This window comes from Gossypium hirsutum, chromosome A02, assembly GCF_007990345.1.
Source record: "Gossypium hirsutum isolate 1008001.06 chromosome A02, Gossypium_hirsutum_v2.1, whole genome shotgun sequence".
NCBI lineage: Eukaryota > Viridiplantae > Streptophyta > Magnoliopsida > Malvales > Malvaceae > Gossypium > Gossypium hirsutum.
In genome coordinates this window covers 36,680,941-36,705,322 of record NC_053425.1, presented here as the reverse complement: position 1 = coordinate 36,705,322, position 24,382 = coordinate 36,680,941, and the positions used below count along the sequence as shown (strand labels likewise).

At 35.1% G+C, this 24,382-nt stretch overlaps 1 protein-coding gene across 16 annotated transcripts in view; it reads left to right on the top strand.

Moving 5' to 3' along the window:
• Positions 1-5,172: 5,172 nt before the first annotated feature.
• The window catches only part of LOC107951096 (phospholipase SGR2), a 44,550-nt gene continuing 25,340 nt past the window's right edge, over positions 5,173-24,382 (top strand). For 2 of the 16 annotated variants that reach the window (XM_041086228.1, XM_041086224.1), the window contains exons 1-10: positions 5,182-5,648; positions 5,755-5,971; positions 6,999-7,099; positions 7,738-7,932; positions 11,237-11,392; positions 11,728-11,799; positions 11,890-12,042; positions 12,200-12,250; positions 13,209-13,379; positions 20,352-20,501. In XM_041086228.1, coding sequence (XP_040942162.1) covers positions 5,755-5,971; positions 6,999-7,099; positions 7,738-7,932; positions 11,237-11,392; positions 11,728-11,799; positions 11,890-12,042; positions 12,200-12,250; positions 13,209-13,379; positions 20,352-20,501 — 1,266 coding nt within the window. In that variant the 5' untranslated portion in view covers positions 5,182-5,648. Of the gene's footprint in view, positions 5,972-6,618; positions 6,750-6,998; positions 7,100-7,737; positions 7,933-10,647; positions 10,717-11,236; positions 11,393-11,727; positions 11,800-11,889; positions 12,043-12,199; positions 12,251-13,208; positions 13,380-20,351; positions 20,502-24,382 lie in introns of those variants that run through there. The other 14 variants (XM_041086229.1, XM_041086225.1, XR_005908775.1 and 11 more) reach the window with 12 other exon arrangements.

Sequence of the window (24,382 nt, the reverse complement as noted above, 5' to 3'; positions counted from 1 at the left end):
ATATTTGTATACAGAAGAATATGAATAATGAGCTTATGATAGTTTTCGGGCTGAGGAGGTTATGGAATCAGTAATGAGTACGACCTTGTTAAAAGCCTTAGGTATGGATGGTTTTTCTGCGCTGTATTTTCAAAAAACATCGGCATATTATAGAAGGGGAGGTGAGTTAGTATTGTTTAGATGTGCTGAATAGGAGTAATTAATCGAACCAGTATTATTCTTGTAACACCCCGAACCCGAGACCGACACCGGAGTCGGACACGAGATGTTAACAAACTTTGAAAAATTTTTCCAGACACTGCCCAGTCTGAGTACTAGTCGCTTCAAAAATCATATCTTGAGTTTCACAACTCAAAAATCAGTTTTGTGATTTTTCCCTGAAACTAGACTCATGTCCCCACCTATGGATTTTTTTCTAGAATTTTTGGTCGGGCCAATTAGTACAGTTTATTAGTCAAAGTCTCCCATGTTACAGGGGTCGACTACACTGACCTTTTCCCATTACGACTGGGATATCTCTCTGCACAGAGCTCCAATACTGATGCCGTTTGTTTCTATGGAAACTAGACTCAGAGAGGAATCCATACATATATGGTATGACCCCTAATTATCTCTGGTCAATTTATAGTGAATTTCCAAAGGCGGAACAGTGAATCCAGAAACTGTTCTGGCCCTGTTCCACAAGAACCCGAATATCTCTTTCTGTACTGTTCCTATAATTGTTTCGTTACTTCCATATGAAAGTAGATTCATCAAGGTTCGATTACATAATTTATTCACTATTTAATTCCACTCCTACAAATTCTTGTGATTTTTCCAATCCACACCACTGCTGCTATCAGCTTCTGTTTTCAAAGTGAACCTTACCTAATTTGGGGTTTCATGGACCAACTAGGGCCTTGTCATACATAAGCCCACATATGATCATACTTAGCCATTCTAGTGGCTGATCATTTGCTCAACACTTCCATTCCCACATAGTTACATCATGAAACCATCTATACATTCATAAATACGAATGGTCTAATGCCATACTCCACTTCTACAAGCCATTTTCGCATGGCTGTACACTTATACATTTCATAAAGTACTCGAAAGACAACAACGGGTAGTCCTATACATGCCATAACAAAATTCAACCAAAATAGTACCCAAAAGAGCCTTTGATAGTGTGGGCGACTTCGACTTCAAGATCCCGAGTCCGATAGCTGGAGAACCAAAAATCTATAAAACAGAGGAGCAATGTAACGAGTAAGCAATTTATGCTTAGTAAGTTTGAGCAAGGAATTCCAGCATGCACAAAGAATATCACACATTTAGCTAAACGGAATATTTCATAATACGCAATTTATCGATTTTAAACTTGCTTCACAACATTAGCAACCCTTATACACATACACAATAGACTAACTTAGCCGAAGGCCGATAGCTCGTTTATCAACTGAGCGAACATTTATTTGTAAGGGCTCGATTTAATTCAACACATACGTAACATATCCCCATATTGGGATGTTTTTCGAATATTCGTTGGAATTTTACAGCAAGCTCATTCGTTACCAATTCGCGTACCTTCGGGATTTAACCGGATATAGCTCCTCGTTCAAATGCCTTCGGGACATAGCCCGGTTTTAGTAACTCACACCATGCCTTCGGGACGTAACCCGGATTTAACAACTCGCACGAATGCCTTCGGGACTTAACCCGGCTTTAATAACTCGCACGAATGCCCTCGGGACTTAACCCGGATTTAGTATCTCGCACAAAGGCCTTCGGATCTTAGTCCGGATATATTCGCTTAGCACAAAGCCTTCGGGACTTAGCCCGGACAGCATTCAATTAATCATACACATCTAACAATAATTCATGGTACATTCATATTTCATTTTCGTTTACGAAACTCAAACACAAGGCACATATTGTCCTTGCACATTCGGCTCAATAGCCACACATAGAGCATGATTTAATCACATCGAAATTTAGGCTCTCTTACTCAAGAACTTACCTCGGGTGTTGTCGAACGATTCCGCTAGCTATTCAACCACTTTTTCCTTCCCTTTATCGGTTTTATTTCCCCTTTGCTCTTGAGCTTAATCAAACAAATAAATTGATTTCATCATTTAGGCATCAAAAGATGAACACAAGGCACTTAGCCCATATTTATACATTAGACATTAAAGTCTCATACATGCAAAAATCATGCATCAACACAACATATTAGCTAATTTCTTTCCCCTTGGCCGAATATGCATGTCCATTTTTGGGGTCGATTTCAACACTTAATACACACATATACACACTAGTAAAGCATCCTCCCCCTTTTCATTAATTTAACACATGCATTGCTCATTAACATGCAAAGTTACATTCGGCCTTAGCACACATCTTGCTAGCCGATTCTTCTCCATTTAGCAACCAATGCACATATGTGCTCACACAAAAATGCTAAAAAGGAGGTTCAAGAATCATCAAGCCATCATCACATGCATCATTAACAAGCTTCATATTTTGCATGCAATGGCATTAACACAACCTCCACCTAGGCCGAATCTTAACTCATCCTCATGCCTCATCGCCACAACATTAAACACCAACCAAGAATGATTCATCCATGGTCAAGTGCCATTTCCATCACATAGCAAGATTTAGACCATGGGTTAGGTAGAACTCAAGCTAACAACTAAAACATGCATGCCTCTCATGGAACATCATCAAACATACCTTAGCCTAGCTACATGCATGGCCGAATCTCTTCACCTTTCTTCTTCTTTCCTCCTTAAAATTTTTGGCCAAGGATGAACCAAAGGATGAGAAAATTTTTCTTTGTTTTTCTTTCTAGTTTTTGGCAAGCATGAAGATGAGAAAAGGATGAACAAAATTCCCCCCCTTTCTCTTCTTTAGCTCACGGCAATGGGGGGACAAACACTACACACACATTTTTTTTCTTTTGTTTTCCATTTCTTTATTACCCATACTCCTTATTTTATTCTTCCACTAACAAAACATGTTTCATGACATGTTTTACCCATCCTTCCTTGTCATGGTCGGCCACTACTCTTTAGGGGGGGAATTTGACATGCAAGTCCCCCCCTTTGTCCACATGCACTAATAGGTCCTCACACATTGACCTATCACATTTTAGAATTTTCTCACATAAGTCCTATTGACTAAATTCACATGAAATCAACCAAATTGAAGCTTGAAATTTTCACACATTCATAATTACATATTCTACACAATAAGTATCACATTCAAACATTTCGGTGACTCGGTTTAGCGGTCCCGAAACCACTTCCCGACTAGGGTCAACTTTGGGCTGTCACAATTCTCAACTCGAAAATAAGTGAGTCGAGTGATATGACGCAATTTTGGTCAATTAGCTTATGCAATGTGATTTAGAAGATGATATCCAAGGTCGTGGTTAATAAATTTGGAAAGGTGCTTGATAGATGTATTGATTAAGCATAAGTGACTTTTATTCCATAGAGACATATCACAAATAATGCCTTCGATTATTCCATATTATTATGTTTTAGTTTTGGTTGGAACAGTGTTGAACATACCTTAAAAATAAATAATTAAAAAAGCTTTAACTATTTTAAATTTTAAATATAACAATTGTTAGATAACAAATAATTAGTGATGGTGATACCTATATATTCTACATATTTTTATATAAGCTAAACTTATTACCCATTGCGATACATAGCATTAACTTCATCGATACATGTCATTCATCGATGACGTTTATGCATTATTAATCCATTTTATACTAATGGAACATAATTTTAACAATCCAATTCCCTTACAGAATCAAGAATTATAAATATCTTTATATGAAACCAAAAACATTATATACCATTTTCTTTTTTAAAGAATGTTGAACCCAAAAACATTGACATACTGCAAAATTTACAATTTTTTTTATCTAATATTCTTAAATTGTAAATTTGAAATACCTGACACATATTATAGTTTAAATCCATGTAAACAAATGTTTTTATAAAATTACATATACTAAAACATGATTTTATTTTATATTTTGTATATCCAGCCCCATTAAACAACAATTTTGTATCTTCTATTTTCTCTTATTCTTTCAATATCATATTTTATTCCTTTTTGGAAATAATATGTATTCAAAATAATTTAGAAACATATTAACCCAAATTGGCACCAAATTTGAATATTCTATTTCCTATTATTCTTTACTTTAATAAAGTAAAATTTTATTTTCTTAAAACAATATATACAAAAAATTTAAATAAAATATTTCAACTTTTAAAACACAATATTCAAAATTAACTACTTAAAATTATAATTAATATTAAATTATGCACTTTTTTTTTGTTTTCATCCAACTTTGAAATTAATATGTATAATAATAAATTCTAGATTTTTTATTTTTATTAAAATAATTGCACATTTTATTTAATCTGTTAAGAAACTCAAAAAGTAATATTTTCTTAAATTTTAATTTTTAAAATTTTTTTTTGAATTTAGTTAAATATGTTATAAAAATCATAAAGAAATTAAAACATAATTTACAAATAATTTGAAAATATTATTAGAAGTTATAAATTAACATTATTTATAAACATATTAAATTGCAAATTAAATAATGTTTACTTTTGAAAATGAAAATAAAAATAGAAAAATTTTAAAAATTAATAATTTAAAAATATTATTGAAAAAATAGTTTTAAAATGCATATTAAAATACTTGTAAATTTATAATTAAAATTAATATACATATTTACTTGGTTTTTAAACTATTAAATAAACTATTGAAAATATTAAAGCATAATAATAATTTAAGTAATTAAGATTGTTGCTAACACACATTATTAATAAAATTTATTAAAAATATTAAATAAATTAATACATTTTAATTTATAAATGCAATCAACCTGTAAATTATACGGGTAAAAAATTAATTTTTATTATATTTTAAGTTTATATATTTCATATCTCATACTATTAAGGAATTTGAGTTTATTTATACCATAATATTAATTACTTAATAAATTATTTTTAAATTTTTTATTATAATTTAAATATTAATAAATTAAATATAATTTAAATACATATTTACTTTTTTTTTTAAGACGACCACTCTTTTCAATCTGAATGTTAAACTCGCTTTAAGAAGTGCGGTCCGAAATGGAAAGCCAATGGGCTGAATTAGAAATTATAGCCCAACAATGTTACGCAATCAAGCTCGTTTTCTATTTCGATGCTCTGCCTCTGTCCACAGTAATGAATCATCGTCGTCGCTCGGCCTGTTGCCTCTGCCTATCTAATCATTCTTGCAAAGTTTTCTAGACCATTTTTTAGAATTAGAATTGGACTTAGAGCTTCTCTCTTGGAAAATAATTTCTCTCCTTAATATATTATTATTCTTGTAAAATATGGTTCCTTGTCTTCATATTTTGCCTTGCAGTTTATTACTGCAATTCTGGTAGGAGCAAAGAAAGAATTACTCCTTACAATCTATCTTGAAATTTCAGAAGCAGCAGCAAGAAGCATCACATAGAGAGGCAGCTGCTGGGAAGAGAATTCAGAATCTTATGCATCAATTTCCATAAATATTTTGACGTTTTCTTTGGCGGTGCTTGATCATATCTTCAGTTTCCACCTCCTAAATTTTTGGTCTTCATCTAAGTTGCTTTCTTCTAGATCTCAATTTATTAATAAAAAATTAAGGGTTTTACCCTGCTCCACACTGTGCAGGTATTCTGATTTGTTTTGATTTTAGATGGCGGATTCGTTAGCAAACCCCTCGGTTGTGGGGGCAAATGGAATTGACGAAGCATCACCGGATTTGTTGAAGAACACGCCGTCTAACATTGCGAGATTGGAGGATGTGATAGAGCATTGTAAGGGTCGTCAGATGTATCTTGCGCAGACAAGGAGTCCTTCAGATGGGGGTGATGTCCGCTGGTACTTTTCCGACGTTCCTTTGGCTGAAAATGGTTAGTTTCTGCTGAATTTCAAAGTCTAGTTTTAGGTTGCAATTTTAGCTTCCATTTGCAGATAACATTTAAAGTAAGCTACAAATTCTAATGCATTTGAAAGATTTAAAGAGATTTTTTGTTCATAGTAAATGCATGTGCATTTAATGAATTGTGGTTGATCACGGGAATCCATGAGTACCAAGTTAGAAGATAATTGAGGGCCACCAGTTGAGACGAATTTGCTATGCAGGCTAGGCAAGCTGATGGAGTGGAACGGATGCTTTATATGTTAGCTTTGTGCACAATTTGAAGGGGCAATAAATGTGCATTCTGTTGGTCTTATTGTCTTTCAGTTTCTCTTTGGACTACTTAGGTTTATCAACTTTTTGACAAGGATGGCACTTGGACGCGGTTCCCAAGGAAGGAATAGTTCATTCAGGAATTGGAATTTAATTTCTTATCCATTTATAATTCTTATTTAAATAATAGTAACATGAATTCCCAAGAGAGAATCAAGCTTACTAACTGGAAAGAACTAGGCATGTTGGAGAAGTTGGTTGCAACGCCTTCTCTGAACATTGTTTGTTGAGATATCTGTTTGCCTCTGGCCACTAGAATGCAAAGAACTCACCTCTTGCAATAATTTTTTGAAGTCATTAGTAGACAATAAGGGCATGGGAAAGAGGAGACAAAAGGTTGCGGTTAGCTGCTGGTTGTTAGGATTCATAGTTTAATGTTATGTAGCTTTTCCATGCAAGGAGATAAGACATTTGCTCTTGATTTCCTTCTGAAGTAGGTACTCTTCTTTTTGGGTTATATATACTTATTTTTCTGTGCTTCTGCAGCCATGCTTGGTATTATTTTTCAAAATTAATTAAGAGAAGGTTTATTTTCTGGAGTTGGTGTTATAAATTTATAACATTTATTTAGAACTCTTCTCCACCCCGACCCCCCCTGCTGGGTGTAGGATAACCTTTTTTTTCTTTTTCCTTTGAGGAATGGGGAGTTAGATTTAATTTTTGATGACTTTTTTTTCCCCTTACAGAGTTAGCGGCCTCATTTCCTCGAACTGAGATAGTGGGAAAGAGTGACTATTTTCGTTTTGGGATGAGGGATTCTCTTGCAATAGAGGCATCTTTCTTGCAGGTCCTCTTTTCGAACTATATTCATTTTGCAGATTAAGCTGCTGTTTTATATTAATCTTGGGGCTAGACCTCTTTTTGACACTTGGAACTTTTTATGGAATTTAAGAGGGCTATAGCTCCTTATTCACCTAAATGCTAGAGTAGGTTAGTTAGGTTTAATAAGGAATCAGAGAATACTTTCTTATTGTTTATGATATTGGCACTATTAAGTAATAGGATTACGTCATTTTTTTCTAAGAATTACTTGTCCCATCAACTGGCTTAGGCAATCTAAAAGGATGGGATTAAAAAAATCTGGTAGGATGAAGAATTGGAATGTCAACTTTCAAAATGGAAAAAGGCAACATCTTCACTTTCTTTTCTCCTATCTTCTTGTTCAACAACTAGTCCCAAATGTATAATGATGGCATCATGTTTGTGTCTGGTCCTGCTATTGTTCTTAAATCAACCAAATATGGAAGTAATCTTTATCCTATCATATCACCCCTTTTATTTTTCCTGATACATCTAGTGAGTACCTGAGAAATTGTTAATTGTTTTAGAATTGTCTTCTTATTGTATTTTTTGTGAAAGGGACCTTTTATAAATTAGGTTGTGACTATTCTTTGTTCATCTAGTTCTTTGTTTATGATTTGACAGAGAGAAGAAGAGTTGCTGTCTATTTGGTGGAAAGAGTATGCTGAATGCAGTGAAGGTCCAAGAGGATCGAGTAGTTTTGGCAAGAAGTTGGACATGGCAGAGGATTTATCTTCTTCAAAGGGTTCTCAATCAGCCCAACTATATACATTTGAAGAAGAGAGGGTTGGTGTCCCTGTAAAGGGAGGGCTCTATGAGGTATCTTGTTCTTACTCTAGTTTCCTCCTGTCCCAACTACTCAGGTCTTTGTATGTGATACTATTATGCGCTTTGGCGTAGGATTTAGTCACAGGTCTAGACGAGTGAGAATTCTTGCTTTGACCTATGGTTACTCAAAGAGGTAGATTTGTCATTGACTAAAACCCTCCAAAATAACGTTTCTTTTTGATAGAATAATTGCTTATCTCTTTATTTCATATTGGAAGCCTTTTATAGACTTTTAATAGCAAAGGAAAAAGTCTTAATAGAATTCCTAACTTAGAGTTTACAAAGGAAATAAAAAATAAAGAAAATAAGTAAAATTAAAACTCTTAATAAAACCTAATATAATAAAGAAAATAAATAAAACTAAAACTCTTATTGCAATAAAAGTGTCCATATCATTACTCCCCTTCTCGGAGTTGAGCTTGTCCTCAAGCTCAAATTCAGAATAAGCTTCAGAACTTATCCAAAATCATCTACCTCATCGTCATCTTGCTTGCCTTCAACATATGGTACTTTTATCCAAAATAACCTTTTACATTTGTGTCCCACGGAATAGGACTCGTCACAATTATAACACAGCCCCTTAGCCCTTCTTTTCGCCATTTCTACCCATGTCAATCTTTTAATAAATGGTGCAAAAGAACCAATTTTGCCATTGTTCCCTGTTGGTTCCGTTGTTTGTCCCCCTCCCTTTGCAATGCTTTTAGTTGTTGGAATGATTGAATTGCTGCCATTGTTTTGGGAAGTTGGCCAGTTCAAGATGGCTTGAGACGACAATTTGGAAGGCACATTTTGTTTATGTGCCAATGTTTGAGCCATATTCATTGCAACTCCAAAGTTTTCCGGTTGTTGCATCTCAATATCAATTCGAATTTCCTCTACCAACCTTGCAGTAAAGAGGTTTACTTGTTGTCGAGTTTAAGATCGACAGTTAGTAATTTGAAATTGGAGTTGATATTCCTCTACAGTCCTAGTTTGTCTCAAGTTGGCAAGTTCCCCCGAGGGGTTATTACTCATAGGTGGCACAAACCTTAGATGACAACACTCTTTGAAGCTACCCCAATCAAGATTTGCCTCCTCTTCTTCCATTTGATCAAACCACAATTGTGCCTCTCCTAAGAGATGGAATGAAGCTAAAGCCTACTTTGTCTTCTTCGTTAGTCCGTTGACTGCCAAAAAAATTTCGCATCTTTTCAGCCACCCTAAAGGATATCCAACACCGTCATGAGTGGGAAATTCCATCTTAGAGTATCATGGCACCATGCACCCACCTTGTTGCGAGTCTAAATTCCTTTTCTGCCTTTGCTGCTGCCCAGCTCCTCACTATTTTCCTTTGTATACCCTTTTGCTGTCTTTTGGACCAAAAGAGATAACACCGCTATCTGCTCCTCTAATGCTTGTTGCCTTCTAGCCATTTGTGCCATGAAAGCATCCAGTTTGGCTGCCAAAGTATCTTTGTCACCCATGACAGAAGGCTCCGATACCAAGTTGTTATGCGCCTTGGCGTAGGATCTAGGTACAGGTCTAGACGAGTGAGAATTCTTGCTTTGGCCTATGGTTACCAAAAGAGGCAGATTTGTCCTTGACTAAACCCCCTCCAAAATAACATTTCTTTTTGATAGAATAATTGCTTATTTCTTTATTTCATATTGACAGCCTTTTATAGACTATTAATAACAAAGGAAAGAGTCCTAATAGAATCCTAACTTAGAGTTTATGAAGGAAATAAAAACCTAATATAATAGAGAAAATAAGTAAAACTAAAACTCTTAATAAAACCTGATATAATAAAGAAAATAAATAAAACTAAAACTCTTATTGCAATAAAAGCGTCCATATCAGATACCTTGAGCAGAAGATCTCATTTCCTTTAATGTGTCTTTTATCTAACCAGATGAAGTTCTTTTTCCGTAGCCATCAGTTTTTCTAATAACCAAGTCATCTTTTTATTTCAGAATTTAAACGATTTTTTAATGTTAAGTGGTGTTATCCCACATCTATTAAGTGTTGGGTTTCTTGTGGTCTTATGTTCAAGTTTGGCCCTTCCACAAACTGCCAATTGGTATTGGTTGGATGCCTAACAGGATATTAGATTTGTTCTATGGCACTTGCTTGTGCCCAACTGCACGTGAGGTTCATGACCATCATTGAGGTTGTCTATGTTTAGTCCCTTGTTGAGCTAGATGTGAGAGGGAGTATCAAGTGGTGCTACCTGCTTCTATTAAGTATTGGATTTTCGATGATCAATGCGCCTTTTCCTACAAGCAAATGGATTTAGTTGGGGTTCTTAACACTTGAGAATCTAGGCTTCATTCATTATTCTTTGAAGGCATTTGACTTTATTGCTTGTTTATTGGTTGGTTACTATCAAGCTTGGTCTTGTGCTTAGTATTGAACACAATTATGGTAAATTGAAGTTTGGGATTCATAGTTCATACTACTGTTCTTGTGTTAATTTGTTGTCATTTTTACATCTTTGTCCTTATCTCTTCTCTCTTGTTTAGTTTTAAGCCTATTTTTGGTAATAATATCAGTGGATGATGAACCTCCTTATTTTCCTTTCCACGTGTCTTTTTTTATTTTTATGGTATTTATTAGGGTGTATGGCCATGCTTGCTTTTTGTGTGTGTTTATGTGGTTTGTTGAATGAGTACACAGTACAGTTTTCAATTCTTGCGACTGTTCGACAATACATTAACTGTATTTGAAATTAGGTAACTGGATAGCGGGGGCGAAAACAGAGGGGGGCAGGCAGTGGCCCTAGACCCCCCAAAAATGGTAGATTTTCCATTTAGTCCCTTAATTTTTTTTATGAAATTACATGTTAGTATAATGATAAAATTGCATATTGCGCCCCCCCCCCCAAAAAAAAAGCAATTTTTTGGCTTCATCGCTGTTGGATAGAGGTGGCAGTTTCATGCATTCATGAATTTGTGTATCGTGTTTTAATCCATTTTATTGCCAGTTTCAAGCTATCTCCGTCTTTGATATGTTTCAGCTAATTGCTTTCTTTGATGTATTTTTGTATGTTTTTTCTTGCATTTGGCATGTTGTTTGTATCTGATGCTATGCCTTTCAGGTTACCATCCCATATTCTTTTATTATTATTGGCATGATGACAAGAATTTGTCTCATCCTCTGGTTCATGTTGTCGCATTATTTATTTTGTTCATGAGCTAGGACATATTCATACAATTGAGAATTTTAAAATAATTTTCTGGTCACTATCAAGCACTAGGTTTTATTTGCTCAAATCAGGTATTGTTTTTTTATAACTGGTATGATGTAAATAGTGCAGGTGGATTTAGTTAAGAGACACTGTTTCCCCGTATACTGGAATGGAGAAACTCGGCGTGTCCTAAGAGGTCACTGGTTTGCTCGAAAAGGGGGCATGGATTGGCTTCCACTCCGTGAAGATGTAGCTGAACAATTAGAGATTGCATGTCGCAGCCAGGTTTACTGCAATTTTGATGTTATAAGATCATATTTTCTTCCAATAAATTTTGATTTACTTTGATTGCATTGTCTATTGTATTATAACTCCTAGAACTTTTGCTCAAATGCTGACACCATGTTGCTTCTTAAACCCCTAGAATTTGAGGGCTATGTGATGGTTTTCCAATTATTTCCGCCACAAATTTTTTTTTAATTCTGTGGTTGTTTTGAATTGTTCATTCTTGATTTCTCTCTTTCCTTCGAGTTCAAGTTGGGCATAAATATGCATCTGTTTTTTTAACATATATATTTTTATATGGTTGTAATAGCTGATGAAGGTAGACTTGTTAACAGGTATGGCATCGAAGAAAATTTCAACCATCGGGACTTTTTGCAGCTAGAGTTGATTTGCAAGGCTCTACCCCAGTATGCTTTTAATTTTCTGGAAAGGGACAATATATTCACTTAAATCGTATTATGTAATGCCTAAATTATCAGGTCTAACAACGAATGCAGGGACTTCATGCACTTTTTACTGGAGAAGATGATACTTGGGAGGCATGGCTCAATGTTGATGCTTCTGGTTTTTCTGGTGTTATTAGTTTCAGTCGAAATGGAATCAAGTTAAGACGTGGTTACTCTGCTGCTCAATCCCCCAAACCAACCCAGGTTCTCTCCTTTTCCCTCTCTTATGCTTTAACGGCATAAAACATTCTATGCTTTAATGATGGAGATGCTAATATTCAAATTTCTTGACTGGGCCTGACTTGGAACAGTGTTTGACATTTTAACACGTTTTTTTTTGTTTTTATTTTATTTTATGTAGGATGAATTACGTCAAAGAAAAGAGGAACAGATGGACGATTATTGTTCTCAGGTATGCTTTAGAGCATTTTGCTTCTTGCATAATGTCTGTGTGTTTTACTAACATGATTCTCTAAGATGTATATTAGTTTTTCCTTAATGCTTTCCGAACTTTGTAAATAAAAGGAATTTCATAATATTTCTTAAAAACTATAAATTTGGCTTTGGGGAAAAATTGCTGCATTGAAATATTATTTCAGTTAAAAAAGTCATGGCATCGTACTTTTTGTTGCTTTTTATTACTATATTAGCAATCAACAGCAACTCCATGTGGCTAGTCAAGCCTTCTCTACTAACATGACATCCCATATTTAAAGCTGCTCATTAATATTTGCCTGGTTTTCTATGTCTTAATTACTTTACTGAAATAAAATGTTGCTTGTTGCAAATCTTATGGTTCCCAGCTTTTCTTTAAATGAATTTGTTGCTGGTTGTACTATACCAAAGTATGCATTGTTTCGGGACTGACTTGGACTAATAACTACCATGTATAAACTTGTTCTATCATTTAGCATTTTATTATTGTACTTAGAATTTTGGTAGTGTGTATATTATCCAACTACGCTTTTATTTATTTATTTTTGTTTATTGTGGTCTACTTGAAATTTTCCAATTGTTAATGTAATGCACACTTTTTAAGTCGATGAGTAGTTACATGGTTTGATATTAGCAATTGCCTAGAATATAGAGGAATATTTTCTTTTTCACTATATGCTTAATTTTGTGCTGGCAAACCTTTGATGTCATGGATATTTTACATGAAAACATATTGTAGATTTGTTGCTTGTGTACAATTTCAATTTGTTTTTAATTTAATCCTAAACTTCTACCTGTGCATCTTGTTAAGGACTGTAACCTGATTTTCTCTTCCTCTATTTTGGTTTTGGTACAAATAGTGTACATGTGGGGCACATATCAGATCTTGTTCTGTTTAATGAAGTTTATAATAAGACAGTTTAAATTTGATCTAGGTTCCTGTTCGACACTTGGTCTTTATGGTCCATGGTATTGGTCAGAGGTTGGAGAAATCTAATTTGGTTGATGATGTTGGCAACTTTCGCCATATCACAGCAAGCCTTGCTGAGCGACACCTGACTTCACATCAACGACACAAACAGAGAGTCCTTTTCATCCCATGTCAGGTAAAATTATTTGTTTGTCTGTAATGATTTTACACTTGTGCTGTTTGGTTGTTTTTCTTATTGAGAAAGTTTTTGTAGTATATGCAGTACAAAAAATATTCTGTACTTGAATGCGGCTCTATATCATTATTTTAATTGTCATTATTATCACATTATCTCTCTTATCATTTTTATTATGCTGCTTGCTAGCGTATTATTGGATGATGATTTGTGTAATTTGAATGGATAGGACTTAGCGTGGTTGAATTAGTTGACTATTTAATATAATGTGACAATCTGATTCCCTTTAAACATTATAGTATTGCTGAAAACAGGCTATTTCAATTCTGTTATTTACAAGAAATTACATAAATATTTATACACATAGTGAGCCTAACTTAGGAAACTTTATACTAGGAAATAGACTAATTCTAGGGATGCTGTCCCTACAGCCTTAAAGTTGGGGATAAAATATTTACAGAATCCTATTTGATACACTCAAATATTCCTTAATTAGGAAACTGTAATCTGACACTCCACCTCAAGCTGGGAAGTGGATATCATCCATTCTTAGCTTGCTTACTAGTTTCTGAAACAACTTCCCAGGCAATCCTTTAGTAAGTATGTCTGCTAGTTGAACATCAGTGGACACAATTGGAGTGCAAATTAAGCCACTGTCCAGTTTTTCCTTTATAAAATATCTGTCAACCTCAACGTGCTTTGTAAGATCATGTTGAACTGGATTATGTGCAATATTGATAGCAGACTTATTATCACAATACAACTCCATTGGACCTTCCCACTTGATCTTCAAATCTTCCAAAATAATTTTTAGCCATAGTAACTCACAAATTCCAAGAGCCATCGCCTTAAATTCAGCTTTTGCACTAGATCTAGCCACAACATTCTGTTTTTTACTCCTCCAAGTCACAAGGTTGCCTCCTAGGAAAGTGCAATAGCCCGAGGTTGATCTTCCATCAACCATAGACCCTGCATAATCTGCATCAATATAGGCTTCAAGGGTTAAATTCTCCCATTTTTTAAATAGGATTCCTTTGCTTGGCGTGCCCTTTAAGTATTGATATACAGCTCTAAGATGTGATTCTTTGGGGTTGTGCATGAATTGACTTACAACACCGATTGCTTAGGCAATATCCGGTCTCGTATGTGACAAGTAGATGAGCTTTCCCACAAGTCTTTGATATGAACCTTTATCAACTGCTGCATCTTCTAGTGCATCTCCAAGTCTGTGGTTCACCTCTATGGGTGTTTTTGCTGGTTTACATTCCAACTTACCCGTCTCTGTCAACAAATCAACTATGTATTTTTGCTGAGATATGAAGATTCCTTCCCGAGAGTGTGCCACTTCAATACCAAGGAAATATTTTAACTTACCGAGCTCTTTGACTTCAAATTCTTTTACTAGGCATTTCTTTAAATCCTCTATTCTTTCCAGATCATCACCAGTCACTATAATGTCATCTACATAGACTAATAAAGCAGTCACTCCCCCTGAAGATGAGTGTTTTACAAACAGTGTGTGATCTCCTTGGCTCTGTTTATACCCCAACTTGAGCATTACTTTGGTAAATCTTCCAAACCAAACCCTCGGGGATTGTTTTAGACCGTACAAAGCCTTTTTTAGTCTGCAAACTAGCTATCCTGTATTTGGACTGAATCTTGGTGGAACATTTGTATAGACTTCCTCCTTAAGATCACCATGTAAAAAGGCGTTTTTGATGTCAAATTGCTGTAATTTCCAGCCTCGGTTGGCAGCTAGTGACAACAACACTCTCATAGTGTTCATCTTTGCAACAGGGGCAAATGTCTCAAGGTAGTCTATTCCATACATTTGAGTGTACCTCTCGATAATTTCACCAAGTCCCATGTCTTATTTTTTTCAAGAGCTTCCATTTCAACCTTCATGGCATTTTTCCAATTCTCATCTCCTAATGCCTCGGATACAGTTTTGGGAATGTAGATAGAATTTGGGCTAGTAAGAAAGGCTTTGTGGTTATGGGACAAATTTTTGTAAGACATGAATAAGTACAAGGGATGTTTTGTACAGGCTCTAGTCCCTTTTCTAATAGTAATGGGAAAATCATCTAAATTTTCAGTAGTTTCAGTATTAGTATTCAAAGTAGGTTCAGCAATTACCTTAGGTTGTATAGGAGAATAAGATGATTGAACTTGCACCGGTGCCTTCTTCCTTGAGTAAATTAGTAAAGGACGAGTAGTGTCCTAAATTTCTCTTTGTGATTTGGGTGTATTAGGCTCTGTTTCAGGTTGCATAGTGGCCATAGTTTCGACTCGGGCAGGTTGGTTAGCAGGCAAGGACTGAGTGGGAGTGTTTGGTTGCTGGACAGGAGCTGGGATGTGAGTGTCTGGTTGCTGGATAGGAGCTGGAATGTGAGTGTTTAGTTGCTGGACAGGAGCAGGAATGTCAAGAAGAAAGAATTCTTTGTCCTTATCTTTTGTGAATAAGATTTCCCCCTGAAGATAAGGACGAGTAAAGAAATTCTCTTGTTCTGCAAAAGTAACATTCGCTGATACATAAAATTTTTTTGTGGCTGGATGATAGCATTTGTACCTCTTTTGAGTGGAAGAATAACTGAGAAAGACACACTTGACAGCTCGTGGATCAAATTTTCTTTTATTTTGAGAATGTACATGTACAAAGGCAACACAACCAAATATTTTGGGAGTAAGGTTACTTGAAGTATTGAAATCAGGAAAGAATTTTTTTAGAACTTGCATAGGACTTTGAGATTCAAGGACTTTTGTAGGCAATCTATTTATCATATGAGTAGCAGTTAAAACAGCCTCCCCCAGTATTGTTTAGGGACATTTTTTTGGAACAAGAGGGTTATTGTAATAGCTAAAATGTGACCATTCTTTCTTTTGGCAACACCATTTTGTTGGGGTGTGCAAACAAAAGATGACTCATGTATAATGCCTTTTTCTTGGAAATATGGTGAGAGAAATTTATTGAAATAGTCCTTGGCATTGTCTGACCTAAACCTTTTTATTTTAGCTCCAAATTGTGTTTTGATCATGTTGTAAAAGGTTGTAAAGACACCTTACATCAGATTTTTGTTTTAAAAGAAATATCTAAGACACATGAGTAGAATCATCAATAAAGGATACAAACCACTGAGCCCCAGAAATATTTCAAATAATGGATGGTTTCCCCAAACATCACAATGAATAAGAGTAAAAGGAGCGGATGTTCTTTTATTGCTTACCGGAAAAGAGGTACGTTTATGTTTTGCAAGTTCACAGATATCACAATGGAATTTTTCAACAGTTAATCCTTTGAACAATGAAGAAAACATAATTTTAAGAACTCTAAACAATGGATGACCAAGGCAAAGGTGATGGAGCCAAATTTGGTCTTTATTGGTTTTAATAGATTCGGATATGAAAGATAATGGTGAGGAATTTAGAGCACTAACTTCTCCACTGGATTTTTCAAGATAGTATAGGCCATTTACTTCCTTAGCATGTCCAATCATCCTCCTCGTATTCTGTTCCTGAAAAAGACATCAATTGTGATAGAAAACCTCACTACAGAGTCTTTGGTAATTCTTTGGATGGATAAAAGATTGGTAAATAGTTTTGGAACATGAAAGACATTTTTAAGAGTAAGGATTTTGTTTATAACAATATCACCCTGACCAGCCGTTGTGATCACAGAATCATCGGCTACTGTTATCTTTCTACTACTAGGGCAAGGTGTATATGAAACAAATTTTTGTGAGGAGTGGGTCATGTGGTCTATAGCTCCTGAGCCAATGACCCAAGAACTTTTGGCAAGTATATCCGAGACTTTAGAATTTTGAGAAGAGGATATACCTGAGAAAAAAAAACTACAAGTACATGTTGAAAAAGATTTTTCCAATGATCCCAATAAATTCTTTAACTTCTCAATTTCTTCTTTATTGAATTCAACAGGTGATTTTTGAGAATTATTTTTTCTATCCAGCTGTCTTGCTGTATTTGCTCGCCCTTGTCCCTTTTGTTCACCTTTTTCTGAAAATTTTTTGTTTGTTGTCTGTGGCTTCCCATGAAGTTTCCAGCATCTTTCTTTAGTGTGACGGGGTTTGTTACAGTAGGTGCACCATACGGAATCTCTAGTGTTACTGGTCTTGACAGTTTCAGTCATGTTTCTTTTGAACAAATTCTACAGGCTTGAGGGTTGATTGGGAGTAAAAAAAAATTGCTAGACAAAGAAAAAAAATCCCAGAAATCGGGTTAAAAAAGCTCTGATATCATGTTGAAAACAGGCTATTTCAATTCTGTTTATTCACAAGAAATTACATAAATATTTATACACATAGTGAGCCTAACTTAGGAAATTTTATACTAGGAAACAGACTAATTCTAGGTATGCTGTCCCTAAAAACAGCCTTAAAGTTATGGATAAAATATTTACAAAATCCTATCTGATACACTCAAATACTTTTTAATTAGGAAACTGTAATCTGACAAGTATTCCTTTCATACAAATTATAAGGGACCTTGTTTGGCAAAGTCTTATATTGGCATCATTGATGTTAGGGCACATGCCTTGGTGCTCCGGCACAGCGACAAACATAAAAACGCTTCAGAGCCTCCTAGGTGAGGCATTTTCAAACAGGCAAGTGCCTTGTTGCACTTGTGCTCCAGTCCAAGGCGTCAAAAAAGCTAGCTTTAATTAATTTTGCAATTTCCTCCTCTTTTTATTATTTATCTTTTCTTATTTTGAAAGTTAAATGTCATATTTTTTTTCTTGATTTACATTATTATAAACCCAAGCACTGCTTTTATTAGGTTAAAATTTACAGTCAAATCCCTTTTTCTTGGTTCTTCTTTTATTTATTTTCTCCCTCTCCTAAAGCATATTTCTGTTGTTTAAAAACGGGAGAAATCATGCTGTTTTTGGTTTTCAAAAATTTCTTGTAATTATTTTCATTACTTTTGTAATCTCTCTGTCATGGAAGCTTGTGTCGGCCACCTTGCATGTTTGAAAACTGAAATTAGACACTTGGAGAAGGCAGAAGCTCAAATTTGTGACACTAGGAGTGGTTTGTATATTAAATGATAAATAGATGAAAACCAAGCCAAGCAAATACAATGGTAGTGGGCCCAAATTTTATTGCAAGGACAGCAATTCAAGAGATTATGGAAGTGAATTTCGACAAAAAAAGGATTGTGGAAGTGAAGGAAATTTAGAGTTATTGTCAATTTTTAATTACATACCAGGTTTTATTTGAGATTTAATAATTTGAACTTATAAAATTAATTATATTAAAATTTATCTTATTAGTTATTATATATTATTATTTGCACATATTTACACCCCTTATTTTACTTCGGTGAGTGCTTTTTTTGCACCTTGGGCCTCAGGCTATATAAGAGGTCTTAACGCCTGCAGTGCACCTAGCACCCTTGATAACACTGATTGGCATCTTCTGGATTCATATTTATAGACAAAAGAGATATGGAAGAATTGTTTGTATAATCATTCTACCTCGGAGACCAAGTATTTAGATCAAATCCCTAGAATCCATCCTTCTTCTAATCAGCCTATCAATCCTACACTTAACCAAGTATTTCAGTTGGAAATTGAAGCGATTTGATGTTAAGAATGCTTTTTTGCATGAAAACTTGAGTAGGAAATTTATATGCAAATTCCTCCAAGGTATGAAAAGAAGGTGGCTACCCATATTATGTGTAAACCTGAAAAGGCATTTTGTGGCCTAAGCAATCACCACCGACATGGTTTGGGTGGCTTGTGAGAGTTATGTTAGCCATGGGTTACAAATCCAAAGGAGAAACTGGAATGTGGTTTGATTTGTACTTCTTTTATGTCTGCTCAAGGCCTAGTTGTTGATATTCTTGCAAACGGATTAAGTAGCTTGGACTTTGAGAAGTTCACATCCAAGCTGGGAATGGGGAATATCTATTCACCATTTGAGGGGGAGTGTGGGAAAATAGGCTATTAGGAGATATTATAAGACAATAGAAGTAATTTTAGGAGTTAAAGTCTGATATATTCTCTGGTTTCTTTCTTAATATCCTGTATTTCTTAGTTGATTCTTTCATTCATTAATTCTGTTACTTAGTGAAACAATATGAATGCTATTGCTGAATAAAACATCATCTGTTTTTACCTTAAACTACAGAAACCAAAATAATCAAATATTAGAAAGATGAATCTAAAAAATAAATTTGTGATGCACTGCTGTTTTAGCGTGTATACATTCTTAACTTGATGAATACTTTTTGGCTACAAAATTGTTGTTCTAGTTCACTGTTTCATTACAATTATGAAAAACTTCTCTGGTTTGGAACTTAAATTTTAGTTGGTTGAGTGCATAGACAATACTAAAAAGAGTATCAAAATAGTATAGTGGAATGTTGAGTTTTTCATGTTGAAACATTTGAAGAATTTTTTTATTTGCTTAATGAATTTGGAGAAATGATGATGAAATGCAAATTTGAAGGACCTTTCTGTCAGAGTAATTTGGTTAGGATTGCTTTTGACATTTTTGATTTACCATCATTAATTTTTAGTATGCTTTTGTGTGTTCTGATCAAGGGTTTCATCATTTATGATAGATGAAGGTGAAAGACCATGACTTGTAAATTTTTTATTGGTATTAAAGAGATGCCAACCTACAAGGCGCACATGTGCCACCCCGCTTTTATTTTTTTTAATCAAATGCAACAGCCATAATGATGGGAAATTTAAGAGAAATGCTTTGTTTGTCATCCTGGCCGTATTAGCTATTTAGTTTGCACAAAGCATTACTCTCCTTTGAGCATGTTGAACTGCAACCCTTTCTAATGGATTTTGTGAAATAGCATTAATTTTTAGTGAAAGGGTGCTTGACTTAAACTCTGTTCTTACTCCTTTCTTTTCCTTTGTACTTAAATGAAAATTTCATTTTTTCCTTTTATTTTTTGATGTTCTTTTATGTGGTACCTCACCTGGCTTTTGTGTTTCAGTGGAGAAAAGGCTTGAAGCTCAGTGGGGAAGCTGCAGTTGACAAAATCACCCTAGATGGTGTGCGGGGTTTGCGAGTTATGCTGAGCGCTACTGCTCATGATGTGTTATACTACATGAGTCCTATTTACTGTCAGAGCATTATTGACTCGGTATTGTGTTTGCTATTATACATTTTATTTTTTCTTTCATTTTTAAGTCTGCATGATTATTCAAGAAGGCTTCTTTTTTAGTTTGTGCTCTGGATATCATCACATATAGCTAGCTCTAAATAATGGATGAATTTTAGAAGAAGTTTTCAAACAATTTCAGCAATTTCAGATTCAACTCATTTTCAAAAATACTTTAGCTCAAGTAATAAACTATAGCATTTTGGCTTTGCCATGATTAATGAAGATTCTAATAGGGAATTAGCTCTTGCACCTTTGAAGGGCTGTCCCCTTAGATATCTAGTCTTGCATCCTTAATTATCTTGCACCTGAACTACTAAAAAGGAATTTCAGTTTTCATATATATGTTTCTTGAAAACAAGGGATTTGCTTTAATCTAAACAGCTATAGGAAAAAGATTTTGAGCTGATCTCCCTTTCTCAAAAAGCAACTACATGAATGTAATTTTCTCTCTTCAAAAAAGTTACTTTATTGGCATTTCTAACTGTAGAAATCAGAGTATTTGATACTAAATAGAACATAAATCAGAGTTTTTATATACAACCTATGACACTACTTTAGGAAACTCTAAGTTAGGAAAGATACTAAATAGGAGATATGATCCCTTAAAATAAAGGGATTTTAATAAAAAAAATATCTACAAAATATTCCTAAAATATTTACAGAATATTCCTACACTCCCCCTCAAGCTGGAGAATATACATTGTATAATCCCAGCTTGAATAGGAATTTATTGAACACAGGTTTTGGCAAAGCCTTGGTAAGAATGTCTGCAATCTGTCCTTCTGAAGGAATGTAAGAAAGAGTGGCTGTCTTCTTGTTGACTTGATCAGCAATAAAATGCCTATCAATTTCAACATGCTTTGTTCGGTCATGTTGAACTGGGTTCTTGGCAATCTGAATGGCAGATTGATTATCACACAAAACTTCAAAGTGATCCTCCTGATTTGTGCCAAGTTCTTTTAGTAATTTAAGTAGCCAAATTCCTTCGCATATTCCCAAAGCTAGTGCTCTAAATTCAGCTTCAGCACTACTTCTTGAAACAACAGATTGTTTCTTACTTCTCCAAGTTGTAAGGTTACCCCAAACAAAAGTGCAGAACCCATTAGTGGATCTTCTTTCAGTGAGATCTCCAGCCCAACTAGAGTCTGTAAAAATCTTAACAGTTCTGTCTTGTGTCTTCTTAAACATTAAGCCGTGTCCTGGAGTTCTCTTCAAGTACTTGAGAATTCTATTTGCTGCTGCCATATGCTCTTCAGTAGGATTAGTCATGTGTTGACTTATCACATTTACGGGAAAAGCTATATCTGGCCTTGTCAAGGATAAGTAGATTAGTTTCCCAACTAACCTTTGAAATTTCTCTCTGTCTACTAAGGACTCATCTTCTTTATTGAATCTCAAGTTTGCCTCCATTGGTGTATCATCCGGCTTACAGCCAAGAAAACCAGTTTCTTTGAGTAAATCAAGTACATACTTTCTCTGGTTGATCACAAGTCCTTTTGATTTTGCCACCTCCATTCCTAGGAAATACCTTAGCTTTCCCAAGTCCTTGGTTTCGAATTCCCTGTTTAACTTCTTCAAATTGCTAATCTCTTCCTCATCATCTCCAGTAAGAATGATGTCATCCACATACACAATTAGGATAGCTTTCTTATTTGTAGAAGTTACCTTGATGAAAAGCGTATGATCAGTAAGGGACTGCTTGTAGCCATTTTGAAGAATGACTTTAGTGAACCTCTCGAACCAAGCTCTGGGTGATTGTTTTAACCCGTATAGAGACTTGTTGAGCTTGCAAATCTTGTTGCTACCTTCAATAGACTTTGAGCCAGGTGGCAATTGCATATAGACTTCTTCCTCAAGCTTGCCATTAAGAAATGCGTTTTTTACGTCAAGTTGGTGTAATTTCCAATCGCAATTTACAGCCAAACTTAGGAGTACTCGAATAGTGTTAAGCTTTGCCACAGGTGCAAAAGTTTCTGTGACGTCTATCCCATATGTTTGCGTGAAACCTCTGGCCACTAGTCTAGCTTTGTATCGTTGGATACTGCCATTGGAGTTATACTTTACAGCAAAGATCCATTTACAGCCGACAGCCTTTTTTCCTTGAGGAAGGTCTGTAATGGTCCAAGTAGCATTTTTCTTTAGTGCACAAATTTCCTCTTCAACAGCCCTTCTCCATTTTGGATCCTTTAGAGCTTCAGCTATGCTTGTGGGAACCTGTTCTTTATCCAAAGTTGCTATAAATGCTTGAAAAGATGGCATCAATGAATTATAACCAGTAAATTTTTCAATAGGATGCTTGGTGCACTGTCTAACCCCTTTTCTAATAGCAATAGGAAAGTCATCTAGAGTAACTGATTTCTTCTTCCATTTCGACAGCTGGACCCAAATCTAATTCTCGGCAAGAATCAGATTGCAAAACAGTCTCAGGGATATGTCTTCTTTTTCTTGTGTAGACACGAAGCTGTTTGGGTGGTGGTGTTTTTTGAAGACTGTCAATTGGAGTAGGTGTATTTTCAGGAAGAGTGTTTAAAGTGGGTGTAGGTGAATTAGTCATAGGTATTACAGGAGAATCAATGGGAGCATTCACAGGTGACAGATCTACAAGTAATGGCGAACAAGATGGCAATTCTGAAGGTTGAGAATGAAGATTAGGAGGAGATACCTGTTGTGGCTGAAAATCACTCCATGTTTTCCCCTGAATTTCAGCCTGAGTGAAATAGGAATCCTGCTCATAAAATGTTATATCCATAGTGGTGAAAAATCGTTTAGAAGGAGGATGATAGCATTTATAACCCTTCTTAAGTGAAGAATACCTAACCAATACACATTTTAAAGACTTAGGATCTAACTTGGGCTTATTAGGAGCAATATTTTGGATAAAAACAGTGCAGCCAAAAATTTTAAGTGGCAGAATGGAGGAGATAGGCTTAAAATGAGGAAAGTGCTGCAAAAATATAGATTGAGGCGTTTGAAATTTTAAAACCTTACTAGGCATCCGGTTGATTAAATATGTGGCAGTTAATAAGGCTTCCCCCCCCACAGCCTTTTTTCCTTGAGGAAGGTCTGTAATGGTCCAAGTAGCATTTTTCTCTAGTGCACAAATTTTCTCTTCAACAGCCCTTCTCCATTTTGGATCCTTTAGAGGTTCAGCTATGCTTGTGGGAACCTGTTCTTTATCCAAAGTTGCTGTAAATGCTTGAAAAGATGGCATCAATGAATTATAACCAGTAAATTTTTCAATAGGATGCTTGGTGCACTGTCTAACCCCTTTTCTAATAGCAATAGGAAAGTCATCTAGAGTAGTGGACTTACTGATTTCTTCTTCCATTTCGACAGCTGGACCCAAATCCAATTCTCGGCAAGAATCAGATTGCAAAACAGTCTCAGGGATATGTCTTCTTTTTCTTGTGTAGACACGAAACTGTTTGGGTGGTGGTGTTTTCTGAAGACTGTCAATTGGAGTAGGTGTATTTTCAGGAAGAGTTTAAAGTGGGTGTAGGTGAATTAGTCATAGGTACTACAGGAGAATCAATGGGAAGATTCACAGGTGACAGGTCTGCAGGTAATGGCGAACAAGATGGCAATTCTGAAGGTTGAGAATGAAGATTAGGAGGAGATACCTGTTGTGGCTGAAAATCACTCCATGTTTCCCCTTGAATTTCAGCCTGAGTGAAATAGGAATCCAGCTCATAAAATGTTATATCCATAGTGGTGAAAAATCGTTTAGAAGGAGGATGATAGCATTTATAACCCTTCTTAAGTGAAGAATACCCAACCAATACACATTTTAAAGACTTAGGATCTAACTTGGGCTTATTAGGAGCAATATTTTGGATAAAAACAGTGCAGCCAAAAATTTT